The sequence below is a fragment of the Corapipo altera genome, unplaced genomic scaffold, assembly GCF_003945725.1.
Source record: "Corapipo altera isolate COAL_440 unplaced genomic scaffold, ASM394572v1 57, whole genome shotgun sequence".
Taxonomy (NCBI): Eukaryota; Metazoa; Chordata; class Aves; order Passeriformes; family Pipridae; genus Corapipo; species Corapipo altera.
The window spans coordinates 5,598,517-5,610,875 of record NW_020884905.1 but is presented as its reverse complement, the minus strand read 5'-3'; the positions used below and the strand labels follow the sequence as shown (position 1 = coordinate 5,610,875).

General features: G+C 40.2%; 1 protein-coding gene across 2 annotated transcripts in view; it reads right to left on the bottom strand.

Moving 5' to 3' along the window:
- ZNHIT6 (zinc finger HIT-type containing 6) overlaps positions 1-12,332 on the bottom strand; it is a 31,849-nt gene extending 19,517 nt beyond the window's left edge. For both annotated transcript variants that reach the window (XM_027651738.1, XM_027651739.1), the window contains exons 1-6: positions 12,258-12,332; positions 10,950-11,015; positions 10,759-10,865; positions 10,588-10,673; positions 9,246-9,349; positions 575-643 (exon numbers count right to left, since the gene is read on the bottom strand). In XM_027651738.1, the coding sequence (XP_027507539.1) occupies positions 575-643; positions 9,246-9,349; positions 10,588-10,673; positions 10,759-10,865; positions 10,950-11,015; positions 12,258-12,310 (485 nt within the window). In that variant the 5' untranslated portion in view covers positions 12,311-12,332. The remainder of the gene's footprint in view (positions 1-574; positions 644-9,245; positions 9,350-10,587; positions 10,674-10,758; positions 10,866-10,949; positions 11,016-12,257) is intronic.
- Positions 12,333-12,359: the final 27 nt, after the last annotated feature.

Genomic DNA, 12,359 nt, shown 5'->3' with positions numbered 1-12,359 from the left:
AGATGCATCTCTAGTTTCTAACCCTGCAATAGAAACACGCTGCCTCTACAGCTCTAGAAGCAGACAAGGGCATATTTCTCACTCCCCTTCAGGCTAGGAAAAAAGGAGAAAGATTTGTCAACAAAAGCTTATTTTTCAGCCTTTTCAAAATGTGCTTGTGGGCTTTCCTACAAAGCAAACAATGCAACCATTTCACCCTATATGAAGGTCAGCTCCAGAGTGCAGGCAAGGAGGGATGGCAAATCTTGCTGAACATCTGCTCCATGAGAATAGAGTATGTTAGGTGTATGGGTATTGCTATTATGAATACACAAGCTGCTGTTTATATAGAGAAAAGGATTAACAACCAAACATTCTGACTGATTTGGAAAGCCTGTTAGCTTTCAAAGAGGAAAGGACTATACAACTTTTTAATATTTTTAAAAATTTAAATGCCCTTTTAATTAAGACTAAAATTAATTCCCGAGTTTACCTTATGTAACAGAACTAGATAAGAACTGATAAAAATGTTTTGCAATTCAACTTCAGCAGACTAATTTAAACTTTATAAAAATCTGTTTTTCAAGCTCTGTACCGTTTTAAAGTGTACTCAGCATGACAGTGAGGAAATACAAGCTTCAAATGCCAGTAGAACTTGTTCTCCCTAAAAAAAAAAGAAATGCATATTCTTAGTGTTAGTTGATAACTGCTACTTCTTTTTTCTATGATAAAGCTTGGTAGCCTATAATATGGATGCAGGAGAAAATACATAGTTAAGATTTTGAATGGCTTCAAAGAATAAAAGGGACATGCAGAGAAGCTGAGGTGCCCTTTGAAAGATGCAATGTTCCCAGATCCTGCTGAATTTCAAGTCCTGTTCCTTACAAATACACCAATTAACTGATCAACAGTATTTCACATTTTAAAAGGGAGTATATTCCACGTGCCCTTTAATTTCATATCACACAGGACAGATTGCCAAACCTGTGCAGCAAAAACAGCCACAAGTCCCAGCAGCGGCCAGGTCCTCAAAAAACATAAAACAGGAGACTCGACTTTTCCCAGCAGTGATGGCCTCAACAGAAAGTCTGTCATGGCCAAGGAAGGAAGTTGCATTCTGACATAAATGTATAAGAAAAGTTAGAAAGACTAAATATTTTACAGAATAGAAAGCTTTGTAAAGACCAAAAGCTCTGTAAAGCTCTTGTAAATCTTCCCTTTCCAGCTAGCATAATTAATACCTAAGAACAGAAGCTACTGAAGCATAATTCCAGAGATCTTAAGAAAGGAAGTATTACCTAGAGGATACTTTGCTAGATCAGGAACTCTCTTCCTGCCTTTTTGCTCTTCTGCAGAAATCAATATTGACCTAAGACAAAGCATTTTTCCTTACTGCTCCAAATTCTCTCATTCAGTATGGCGAATATTACAATACCTTTCTCAAAGAATCCCCTAAGAGAAAGCACAGTCTAAAAGGTTCATGGCCCTTTGCTCTGGATCAGAATTTTACATGACAAACAGCAAAGACTTAGAAATCAGAGGCCAAACATCTATGTGAAGCATAGGAACGTCTAATGGTAATTCTCTCTGCCTCTTTTTTTAACTATTTTTTTCAACACTATTTAAGACCAATGAATCATTGTATCCAGAATAATCACAGTCAATTATGCAAAGATCCTGGTACTACAATTAAAAGTAAACACAGCGTTGTTCCAACATGTTGTGCTATTTGTTTATCAGGCAGATGAAACATTATCCAGCAGGTTCTAGTTGGCTGCAGAGACAAGTGTACATACATCCAGTAGCAAAACAGTAGACTTAGTTGCTAAGTTTAATTAAGTATGATATCAATTTTTAAATGCAAGCACTTGTTATGAAGTGCTCTTATCAAACAAATAATCAATCCCTTACCTAGTTATTCTTAGGAGAAAACTGAGCTTTACAGCTGAACTTATACTTCCTGGAGTATAAGTCAGAAGGTTACCAAAAAAAGAGCAAGAAGGAACCCCAGTTCCAAGAAGCTAATAATTAAGACTACACAGAACTAATGAAGGCCAAGGTTCCCAAAGCAACATGTGCCTCAGCAGAACTGTGCATCAGGCCCTGTGATTCTTCCCTTCTCTCTGTTCGTTTTTTGCAGCTGATAATGAGAATGTCTTCCTTAAATGAGGAGGTGAAACTAAGAGCCCATCAGATCTGAAAGAAGGAAGAGGACTGTACAACCAGAGCTGAAGGATAACATAGAAAACACTTTTTATTACATAGTATGTATACCCAGAAGTTGGCACAGTATCTGGCCCCGTGAATTTTATACCATTTTGCATGTTAGTATGATACTGCCTTCAACTACCAAACTGCAAAAGGTTCTGAAATAACTCAAAATTAGTGAGTGGAATTTTGGAAGTTTTTACAAGATAAGTGAAACAAGGTTTTGCAATTCTTATCTTGACAGCTAAAGGGAACATCAACACTACCACACACGCAGAGCAAACTGGAATATCAATAGGGTTATGTAACCAGTTCAGCTCACTTGTGATTAACAAGCTTGTGATTCCTCTCAGACATGTTAATATCTGCCATTTGACATGGAATGGTATTATTTCAAAGCACATTCCCAGGCAGACTTCAGGTAAAAGTTAGTAAGCTTTATACACAGAAACAGGGTCACCATCACTAGCTGTAGGAAACATTAATGATGGGCACATTTATTAAAATGCCTTTAAGGACTGTTAGATGAGGGTTTTGTTCTGTTAATTTAGTTATTAAAAGAATATATATTAGTGAGGCTTGCTAGCACTTTTTCATCTTCCACAATTTTTTCAAACAGGCCATATTTATCTACTCTTAAGTGACTCACCCTTACTGTGATACAGACTTTCTGTCAAATTTTTGAACCAAGACAGCCAAAGTAATGTGAGTACTGCAGATCTTCCTCTCCCAAGAGGAAACAGACAAATTTTGACACAGTTCACAGAAACATGTATGTGGCCAAGAGGGCTGTCTCTAACACAGGCACTTGAAAAAAGAAATGCTCCAGAAAAGTACTTCTAGCTATCTGCTACCTGTTGTTAGGCACTCTCTTCATGTGTCAGCGAGAACGGTTGTCACAAAGCACATTCTCATTTCACATGCAAGACTGGTTCCCTGTGGGCTCACTGAGGCAGACTCAGTTCATCACTGCAGCTGTAAAATCAGCTTAAGAGGGTTCTTTTCAGACTTCCGCCCTCCCTCCCCCTTCCAGGCACAATCTGGTCTATGGAACAGTTCACAGAAAGTGCTATGAATCAGGGAAGATGAAATGAAAAAACTCATTCCTTGTCAAAAGTTTCACTTTGGAAAAACAAAAATGTTGATTTTTCTTTTCAGCAAGCTAACACAAACTGCAGTTAATGACTTCATCTCTCTTCAAATGGAAGCAAATGGCAAGCAGAAATAGGCAAGACAGATTAAGAACACAGTAGAAGTAGGTAAGACAAAAAGAAGCTTAGAACTAGAACAGCCTCTTCACTGTACAGTGAAGTCTCTGCTGGGTGCCCGTTATTGAAGTGAAGCATCCCTCACCATCAGTGATCTCTGCCCAGTTAGAGAACTTGATGTCAACTGTAGATGCTATCAAAGCTGCTTCACAACAAGTTCTGATTAAAGTTAGATATCCTGGCTCCAGATCTCACTGAGCTAATCTTCCATTATGGCTCACTGGGGTAGTATTTCCTTCAAATACAACAGACATGCACTATGTTCATTTTCTAAATGAAAATGCGTAATTGAGTAAGTCATCTGCAGTTGAGTAACAGCTCACTCCATGAAGTCTTCCATGCTGCTCTGCTGCCATGGAACACCACTCCACGGTTTTTTGGATACCAAGACACTGACTATAAAACTACCAAACACCAGAGATCTGGATGAGGCACAAGCACATCACTGATGTCAGTAAAAGCAGCATCGCAGCCCATCCCTGCATTGCTTGGCTTCACATCCTATTCTGGCTACTTCAGAAGCATGGACACTGATCAGAGGGAAAAAGAGGAGCCAAGTACCTCTTTCCTTGCATGAGATGTAGCTGCAAAATATGTTCAGAACTGCACAGGCTGTTTCGCAACCACTGCTCTTCTAAAGCAAAGTAACTACCAACCTTTCAATTCTGCTAAAACTTCCAAAAACTCCTTTTCTATAATCTACTGTAGTTTTCACAGAACTACATGTAAATGATTTTAAAATTTTTCACAGTAACAATGGAAAGATTTTTATTTCTGATGTTACAAAGACAGCACCAGTATATACAACACGGCTGTTACCTCCAGCTGGCTCTCAGAACAACTGCAAAAATCCTCATCACCTTTTACAGTTATTGCAGTACCTGGGAAGATGCTCAAAGTACTGCAGGTATAGGCAGAACAGTTGTTGGGCATTAAAGGACAGATCTACAAAGGATTTGGACATACCTGTTAAGTGTCTTGGCAGATTTTTAGAAGTTTTTAATGTTTACACAGTTCTTAAAACATTTATGAGATACCTCATAAAGCTTAACTTTCTTACCTAAGTTTCCTCTGAACATTTCCTCTCAGTTTTGCCTAGAATGCAGTAGATTTTATACATATATAACCTTTTTAAGTGCGTGTACATATGTATGCATACTAAAACATACATTGACAAAAATTTCAAATTCCTCATATCTTAAGATACCAACTGCAATTCTTGCTCTGCAGAACTACTTCACTGCCAGCTTGTCAATGATAGTGATTCACTGGTGATTTTGCTTCTATTTAGCAACTGATATTCTTAAAATATTTTAAAAACAGTATACAGGACATCTTGCATCAAACTGTGAATACTATAGTACTTCCTGTCTGTGTCATTTTGAACTCATAGAAGAGATTAAAAGGACATGAAGTTTAATGACGGACCAGTTATCCTTTCATCTGACAATACTCAGTACTCTCACATATTACAATGAAGTTTAATAGAAGTACTAGGTGTTCAGTATGCATACTTTTGGATAATATTGCCTTCCTCAACTTTCTTAAGCAATGAAGATTCAGTCCAAGTAAGAGAAGAGATTCTCTTAAAAAATTAAATTAAGAGAACACGCAGAGATGTGGTGATTCCATCTCCCCGGTCCCCTGAAACTCTGCGTTCCTAGTGCCAAACTGACTTCGTTGCACTTTTAATAGTGGCACAAAAGAGGAGATGCCTCTGTCTTCTTGAAACTTCATCAAGCTAATTCCTGGATTTGAAATATACACAGCAAAACTGAAAGATTTCTACTGAAAGTTTGTATGTTTCCTAGTTACAGTAAACAGCCAGACAATCAATGAAGACACTCAAGTGCACTTCCTCTGTAACACATATGGTCTTCTATCAGGGGGCCTCACAACAGCAGGGGCGTTACTAACCATGTGTGCTGCAATAATCAAACATACCAGGCTTGAACTGAGAGCCCTGTGTAAATCAGAGGGACACTGTCAAGGCAGAGTAACCCAAACTGTAATAATCTTTAAAGAATAAAACTCCTGTCCTCTTTACTTATGCAAATAAACAAAACTACCACCAGATTCACTGTGAAAATGACACATTTCAGTTGCAAAAAAACCAGAAGAAACTAATTCCCAGGTAGAGAATTCAGTTCAGTACTTGTCTTCACATGGGGATGTCCTGAAAAGCTACTGAAATGCCTGAATATCCTGCTCTCTGACCACCCCAGAGTAGCAGTCCTTTGCCTGAGAACTTTAGTGGATTCAAGAAAACAAGGAAAACTATGTACTAAGTAACAACTAAATTCAAGTTTAACAGCTCCACCAGTGTAATATTAGGCCAAAACCCAGCTCAGAAATCTCCTTGTTAAATTCTCAAGATCGTCAACACTTCAAACAATTTATTTTAATTTTTCCTATCTAAGTTAAGATCAGAGTTTAGGGCTTTCAGGTGTACCTCACAAGTAGCTTCTGTAACGCTAATGTTCTCTTAACTGATGTTAATCCTTGATCTCCACACTATATTTTGTTCTCACAATTAAATCAAAGGAGAGAGAGAATGTAAAAGCTTCCTCCTTTTCCCACATATATCCTCTGACCAAATGCACTCAAGCTGCAGGCATGCCTTCCACCAGGGAGGAGACTTGTAGTCCTCTCGTCCCTCTTGGCAGGGAGGAGAGGTGAAAACGATTCTGTCTGGGAGATGCTGTGAATGGAGCAGGTAGGAAGCTGGGTGTAGAAGCCTATGACAGCGCAAGCAGGAGGGAGGGTTGGAGCAGGGCAGCACAAGCTGCAGAGCCGAGGGAGCTGCACTGCTCCATTTCAGTCTCTCACTACTGCCATCATCATCTCCTGCCAGGGAACCAGGAGCCATGGAGTTGCAAGCTCCCTCCACTCTATGACCTGCTGGCTAGAGCTTCCCAGTTGCTCCTCCAGGCCTTGTCCCAGCCTGGCCACAATCTCCACCCCTTTCCCAAAGGCCTCCTATCGCAGCAGGTCACCCCATCAACTCCATGGTAGAATGCATCCGGTGAGGAACTTTCAGTTCTATTGGAAAATAAGGGCACCACAGGGAGAGTAGGATGAAGCAGCACATGAAAAATAATTTATGAATAATAAGTCAGATGTACCATGAGTTCACAAACTGGACTCAGACTCTGCTTTCTAATGACCTTCCATTATCTAGGTATTCAATATCACAAGTTAGTCTAATCCATGTGTTGCCCAGCATTGGCACGTATGCTTTCACAACATCAAATTTAGCAAACAAACTAATGGAAACCAGGAAATGAAGAGGCTGGTTAACACATTGAAACAACACTGATCTGTCCTCCAGAGCTGGCACGGGCAAGGGATGACACAAGAATACATCTTGTACTTCCTAGTTTCGGATTACTCTCATTCCCGCCTTGTACAGCCCAACAGTTGGCTCGCAGGGAGAGCGTGAAGACGACATCAGAGAAGACTGTTCTCAGTTTTCCACGCACATACATTGAGCAGTTTCCAATTTCCACCCTCTGGAGCAATCTTTCTACAAATCCCAACTAACAAATGGCATGAGAAGAGGTTAAAATCTACAGAAGAGGGACACACCAGGCCCTGAGCTCATATAACTGACATGTGACTATTTGCACAGCTTTACCCAATTTGAATGTAATATTCAACAAAAGGTTATGGGTGTCACGAAGTCACATGGGGTAGGTGTGAAATGCCTGATATTCACTATTCACTGGTTTGATCAAACTTGATTCCTCTGGAACCCATTTAAGGAAAGTCAGCAGAACAGGCCAATTAAAAAAACCAAAACCAACAACAAAAAATCCAAAAAAGAACCCCCAAAAAACACAGGATAATTTTTAATCAGCATCGTTGAATTCAAACAGCCCATTGTTGTGTGATCAATAGTAGCAGCAATAGAGAGGAAATGTACCCCTTGTGTAATATTCACTGAGCATGTTCCATACCCTTGGACAGCCTCTACAGGAAAAAAACAGTTACTTCCTAACCTCTTCAGAACAGAGAATGTTATCATGTTCTTTCTGGTGGGATATGAAAGCCCCAGAAAGGCAACAACAAAAGTACTCCAGGACTTTATGATTGATAAAAACCAGTGAGGCATTCTCCCAGTCTGTGAAATATTTCCATACCTGTTTGCCAAGAAGTCACCTTCCTTACTCCATTTTTAAATCTGCTTGTGCTAAACAACAAAAAGCACACGATACACGTGAAAGCATAATCTGCTCAAAGTTTGTTCCCAATGAAAGCTACGCTTCAGTGTGTACCCAAAAAGGCTTTCTAGAGGAAAGAAACATGGTACATGAAGGCAAATTTCTGCCAGCACAGCACTGTATCATGCCCAGGGTCATCCCAAAAATGTCAGCCCTCCTCATATTTGTGCTCTTTCCATTCTTCTGTCCTCTTAGCTACTGGACGCAGCATCCCTGGGCTTCCTGCACTGGCTCTTAAAGACAACTCCTTACTCTGTACTTGTTAAGGATGTTTATGTTGTTTTATCCATAACATTAAGGAAACTACCCATGAAAGTGAAACTCAGCTCTAAACCAGAGACATTACAACAGCAAGAGACTAGTAAGAGGTATCTGTAAAATGTAGAGCGTGCAGCCAAGGTAGAGAAAGCCAGTGCAGAGAGACAACCTCTGCAAGGTTTGGGACTACAACCTGGTCTGTTCTGATGGGAGAGCCTCAGAGACCTATTAATTTGGGGTAGAGGGAGGAAAAAATACCTCAGATTTTCTTTATTTTCACTGGTTCACCCTGGGTTTTCTCTAGCAGAACCAATAAAATATGTAACTTTAAAAGGTTACACTTCTACATCTATTTTACGCTTAATGTTCTGCTGAAAACTAATATACCCACAAAACCCATAACCTGTGCTTTTGCCCCAGAACAGCCCAAACAATACAGGTGGGTCTGTTAAAAAGTTTCCAGGTGGTTATTACTCTGTCAGAGACAGACCTCTGGTGGCCAGGCAGTGCCTGACACCTCAGAGCACACAGCTCCCAGAACAGAGGGAAAAATACATCCTGAAAACACAACTTGCTACCAAAACTGAGACCATGAAGAAAACAAGTGAAGGAGCCATCAGGGGGATCCAGCACAGCTCACTGCTGTGAGAAGCTCAGAAGGCATTTATATTTGCCCCAGTATATCACTGAGCTGAACTCTAGACCCGACTACTGTCATAATAAAATACTTTCCAATTTATCTTATTTTTTACTGTGAAAATACCTTAAAATACAAATTTTAGATATCAGAGAAAACCCACAGAGTGGATAAAGGGAAGAATATTTAAACTCTCCTGAATTTAAAGTTCTTCCTGAATTCATATCTGACTGCACTTGTCTAAGCTGTGCTGTACCAAACATTCACATCATCCAGCACAGCAACTCCCATCACAGTATGCAACACAGAACTGTGAGAGGGACTTGTGCAAGCCTTCTGCATCAATCCTCTATTATAAAACTTTGAAAAAGGATTTTCTTTTTCCAGTAACAAAACTCAAAATTAAGTAAAAGAAAAAAACACACCTACTGTTACACAATGTTGGCATTTTTCAAAATAAAGCATGAATTATGTAAGCTGTTAAAGTGAGCTCAAAGAGCATAAAAAGTGAAAACCTGAAGCATGAAATATTAACTCTACAGAGTTTTTGCAAAAAAAGAATATGCATCTAACAGATTTTAAAAGCAAGTGCATTGGTATGAACTCGAATTCTCATCATTATATGCTCAGCGAAAACAAAACATTGCTGACTGTAACCAACCAAAGACTCACATGGAATTGAACGTGGTTGAATTTTCTCTTCTTTTTGTAAATCCCACAGGGAGTGTTTTCAGCTCAATATTACACCCTCGAGCTTTGTTTCTCAAACACTGTAACTGGTAAAAAATAAAAACACTGTTTAAACATCTCTGAATAATATATTTAAAACCTGAAACTTAAACAATAAAAAGCTGACAGGAATTATCAGAAATTTGTGGAAAAGGCCATATTTAATATAATACTTTGAATTTAAAAAAACCCATAATAAATAAAAAAGTTAATAAAGTAAGCCTAGAAACTCTCTGAAACATTTTCAGGAGCAGTTCTTCTATGATTAAAAAAGAAGACACCAATGGGCTCTTCATAGTAAAAGTTCTGTACCATACCATGAAAGTTACAGGCAGTTCTCTTACTTATAATACCACCACGTGGCTGCTTTTTGGGCTACAACCCCGTTAGCAGAAGAGATACACAAATACCATCTCAGACACTGAGAAATTCTAATTTGAAGGTAGCACTATGGGTATCATCCTTCAAACATACTCAGTACCACACCCCAAAAACTGCTACCTATCTTACCATCTTCAGCCCATGTTTTCAGGACATCATGGTACCAAGCACACACACAGAGTATGACTCCAGCCTGAGGGAAAGCTGGAGTCTTCTGAAATTATTTTTGTCATCAACACGAGTTCTCTCTGAGTTCTGTGCTATATTTAAAGACGTCTTCACAAGACTGGAAAACAAAACGCCCGATGCCTTTTTGTGACACATCAACAAGTCAAAATATTTTGTATCAGATTTGGTTGTGGTTTTTTGTTGTTTGTTTCTTTGGGGGGCATGTTTGCTTGTTTGGTTGGTTGTTGAAAGAGTTTTCACAAAAGCCCCCTCACCCTTAGAAGGCTGGTTTTTAAGTCATAGTTGTGTAGACTTTGAAGAACACTAGGTGCCTTCATTTAGCATACAGGGAAGCATAAAATAATTTTTAGGCAATAAATAAACCCATTGCTTACCTTGGAATTTTGTCCTTAAAAATTCAAAAACATTGTGGAGGTGGAAGAAAACATTCAGGCTTTCTTAACACACATCTATTATCCAACAGTAACAGTGATCATGCATCAATTTTAAGAACGTACATAGTTAGCAATCTATTCTTCTAAGCAACTGGACGTAGCCATCAATACTATTATTGCATAAACCTAGAGACTTCTTTTGATGCCTGGCTCTAAAATCCAGGGCCATACCTTCATAGGAGAGGTATCAGCTCTGAAATCTGGACTGGGACTGCCTCAGTGGAAATTCAAACATAGTCAATCCTAACTCTAAAAGACCAAATGGCTAATTAAAAACTTACAAGTCTTTTTGTTGCTGGACTATGCACAGTACAATGTCGAGCAGCAGCATCAGCTGTCCTTCCTACATCTTCCAGGAAACGATAATCTGAAGACAAAAAGAGAACAAAGAAAAATGTAGTGGTAACCTAGTAAAATCAAAGAATTTTAAAAAGCACAAGGTGCGTTCTTACCACTCAAAAGGTTCAAGTCAGTAAATTCATTTACAGATACAAACGCTGTTTTATCCCTGACTCCGTTACAGCTCAGTGCAAGCTTATGTTTCTTTACACACAACAGACTGAAATGACAAAAGGAAAAGATAAACATGTTTAGCACATAATGGAGAAAATAACCAAAACAGTTTAATTCAAATAACAGATACCTGCACGAATATTTCATGCATCGTGGACATCTGTATTTAGCTGCTTCTTTGCTACAGGTTTCACATCTGAAAGAAGCAAAAAACATGTCTTAATAAAGCAGCATCTTTGTGCCTGACTACCCAAGAAGGTGCCTGCTCAACAACCAGGCACTAGGACATCCATGGCATTTTCAGGAAAAGCTATCTGCACCTTGAAAGAAAAAAGAAAATACAAATGCTCTGGATTAGAAAAGGCGGCAGACAAAACAACACAAGCTACGGGGAATACCTCCAAACACATACATATTAAAACACAGTACCTGGAAGAAAAAAAAGCCAACTCATGCTAACTCAGAGCTGGAACCACAGCAAGCCTTCAGCAGTTTACTCTCTGTGGCCCGGTTGTATCAGTGCTTTTCTCCGTTCACACCACCTGTAATGTGCACTGTACCATGCTGGCTTATAATACTCCCAGTTTTAGGCAAATGGAAAATAAATGTCGAGGATTCACACTAAAGCCTGAACAATGCATCCCATTTTTTTCACTGAAACAGAAAGACCATGACAACATGGTCAGGCAAACAATTTCTGCCTTCTGTTCAGTAGTGCAAACCCTAAAGTCAAGGAACCTTTCAGGTATAATACGTAAGCCTTATGAATACAGCTAACAAATATTATATCAGTAAAAAAAAAATTCCTCTAGAAAGAAGATCTTATGCTTTTTAACTAGGCTATTGCAAGTGATGTTTCTATCATTCTTAGAAAAAAGTTCTTTATGTAGTAACTGAAATAATCGTCACTTTTCATTTATTTTAACTCTGACAAGCACGGGAGAGAAATAAGCCTTCCCGCACGTCAGTAAAGTTTTCTAGAATGGTACAAAGCCACCATTTTCAACGGCTAGAGGAAAAGCGTCAGCCTCAAGCCATTTCTCTCCTTCTCCCCACCACGTGCTTGCTGCCCGCTGGCAGTGGGGGTCTGAAGGACAAGCTCAGCAATATCACCTCCTGACGAGCTGATGGATTTGTATACCGGCAGCACAAAGTGCTGTAAGAACCGGAAAAAAAGTGCTTCACACACTGCAAAGCAGAAACGGTGAATTACTCCGAGCAAGGCCTCCTTTTCCCGTTCTTGCAGTATCTCTGCAGTGCCGGTTCAGAGAGAGCTGTGCCGGGCGCGCCCTGGCGCAGCCACTGGGAGCAGCGCTCGGGCCCTCTGCCCGCTAAGGGGAAACTAGAGGGCGCGGAGGCTGCGGGGCACAGGATCGCCGCCGTGTCGGTCCGGCGCTGCCTTTTCCCTCCGGCGGCCGCGAGGAGGGCGCTCCCCTACCTGTGCAGGGACATCTTCCCGCTGCCCGCGCCGCCCCCGGCCCGCTCCGCCATGGCCGCGCCACCGGCCCCGCGCGCGGCCCCACGGGCCGGGAGGAGCCAC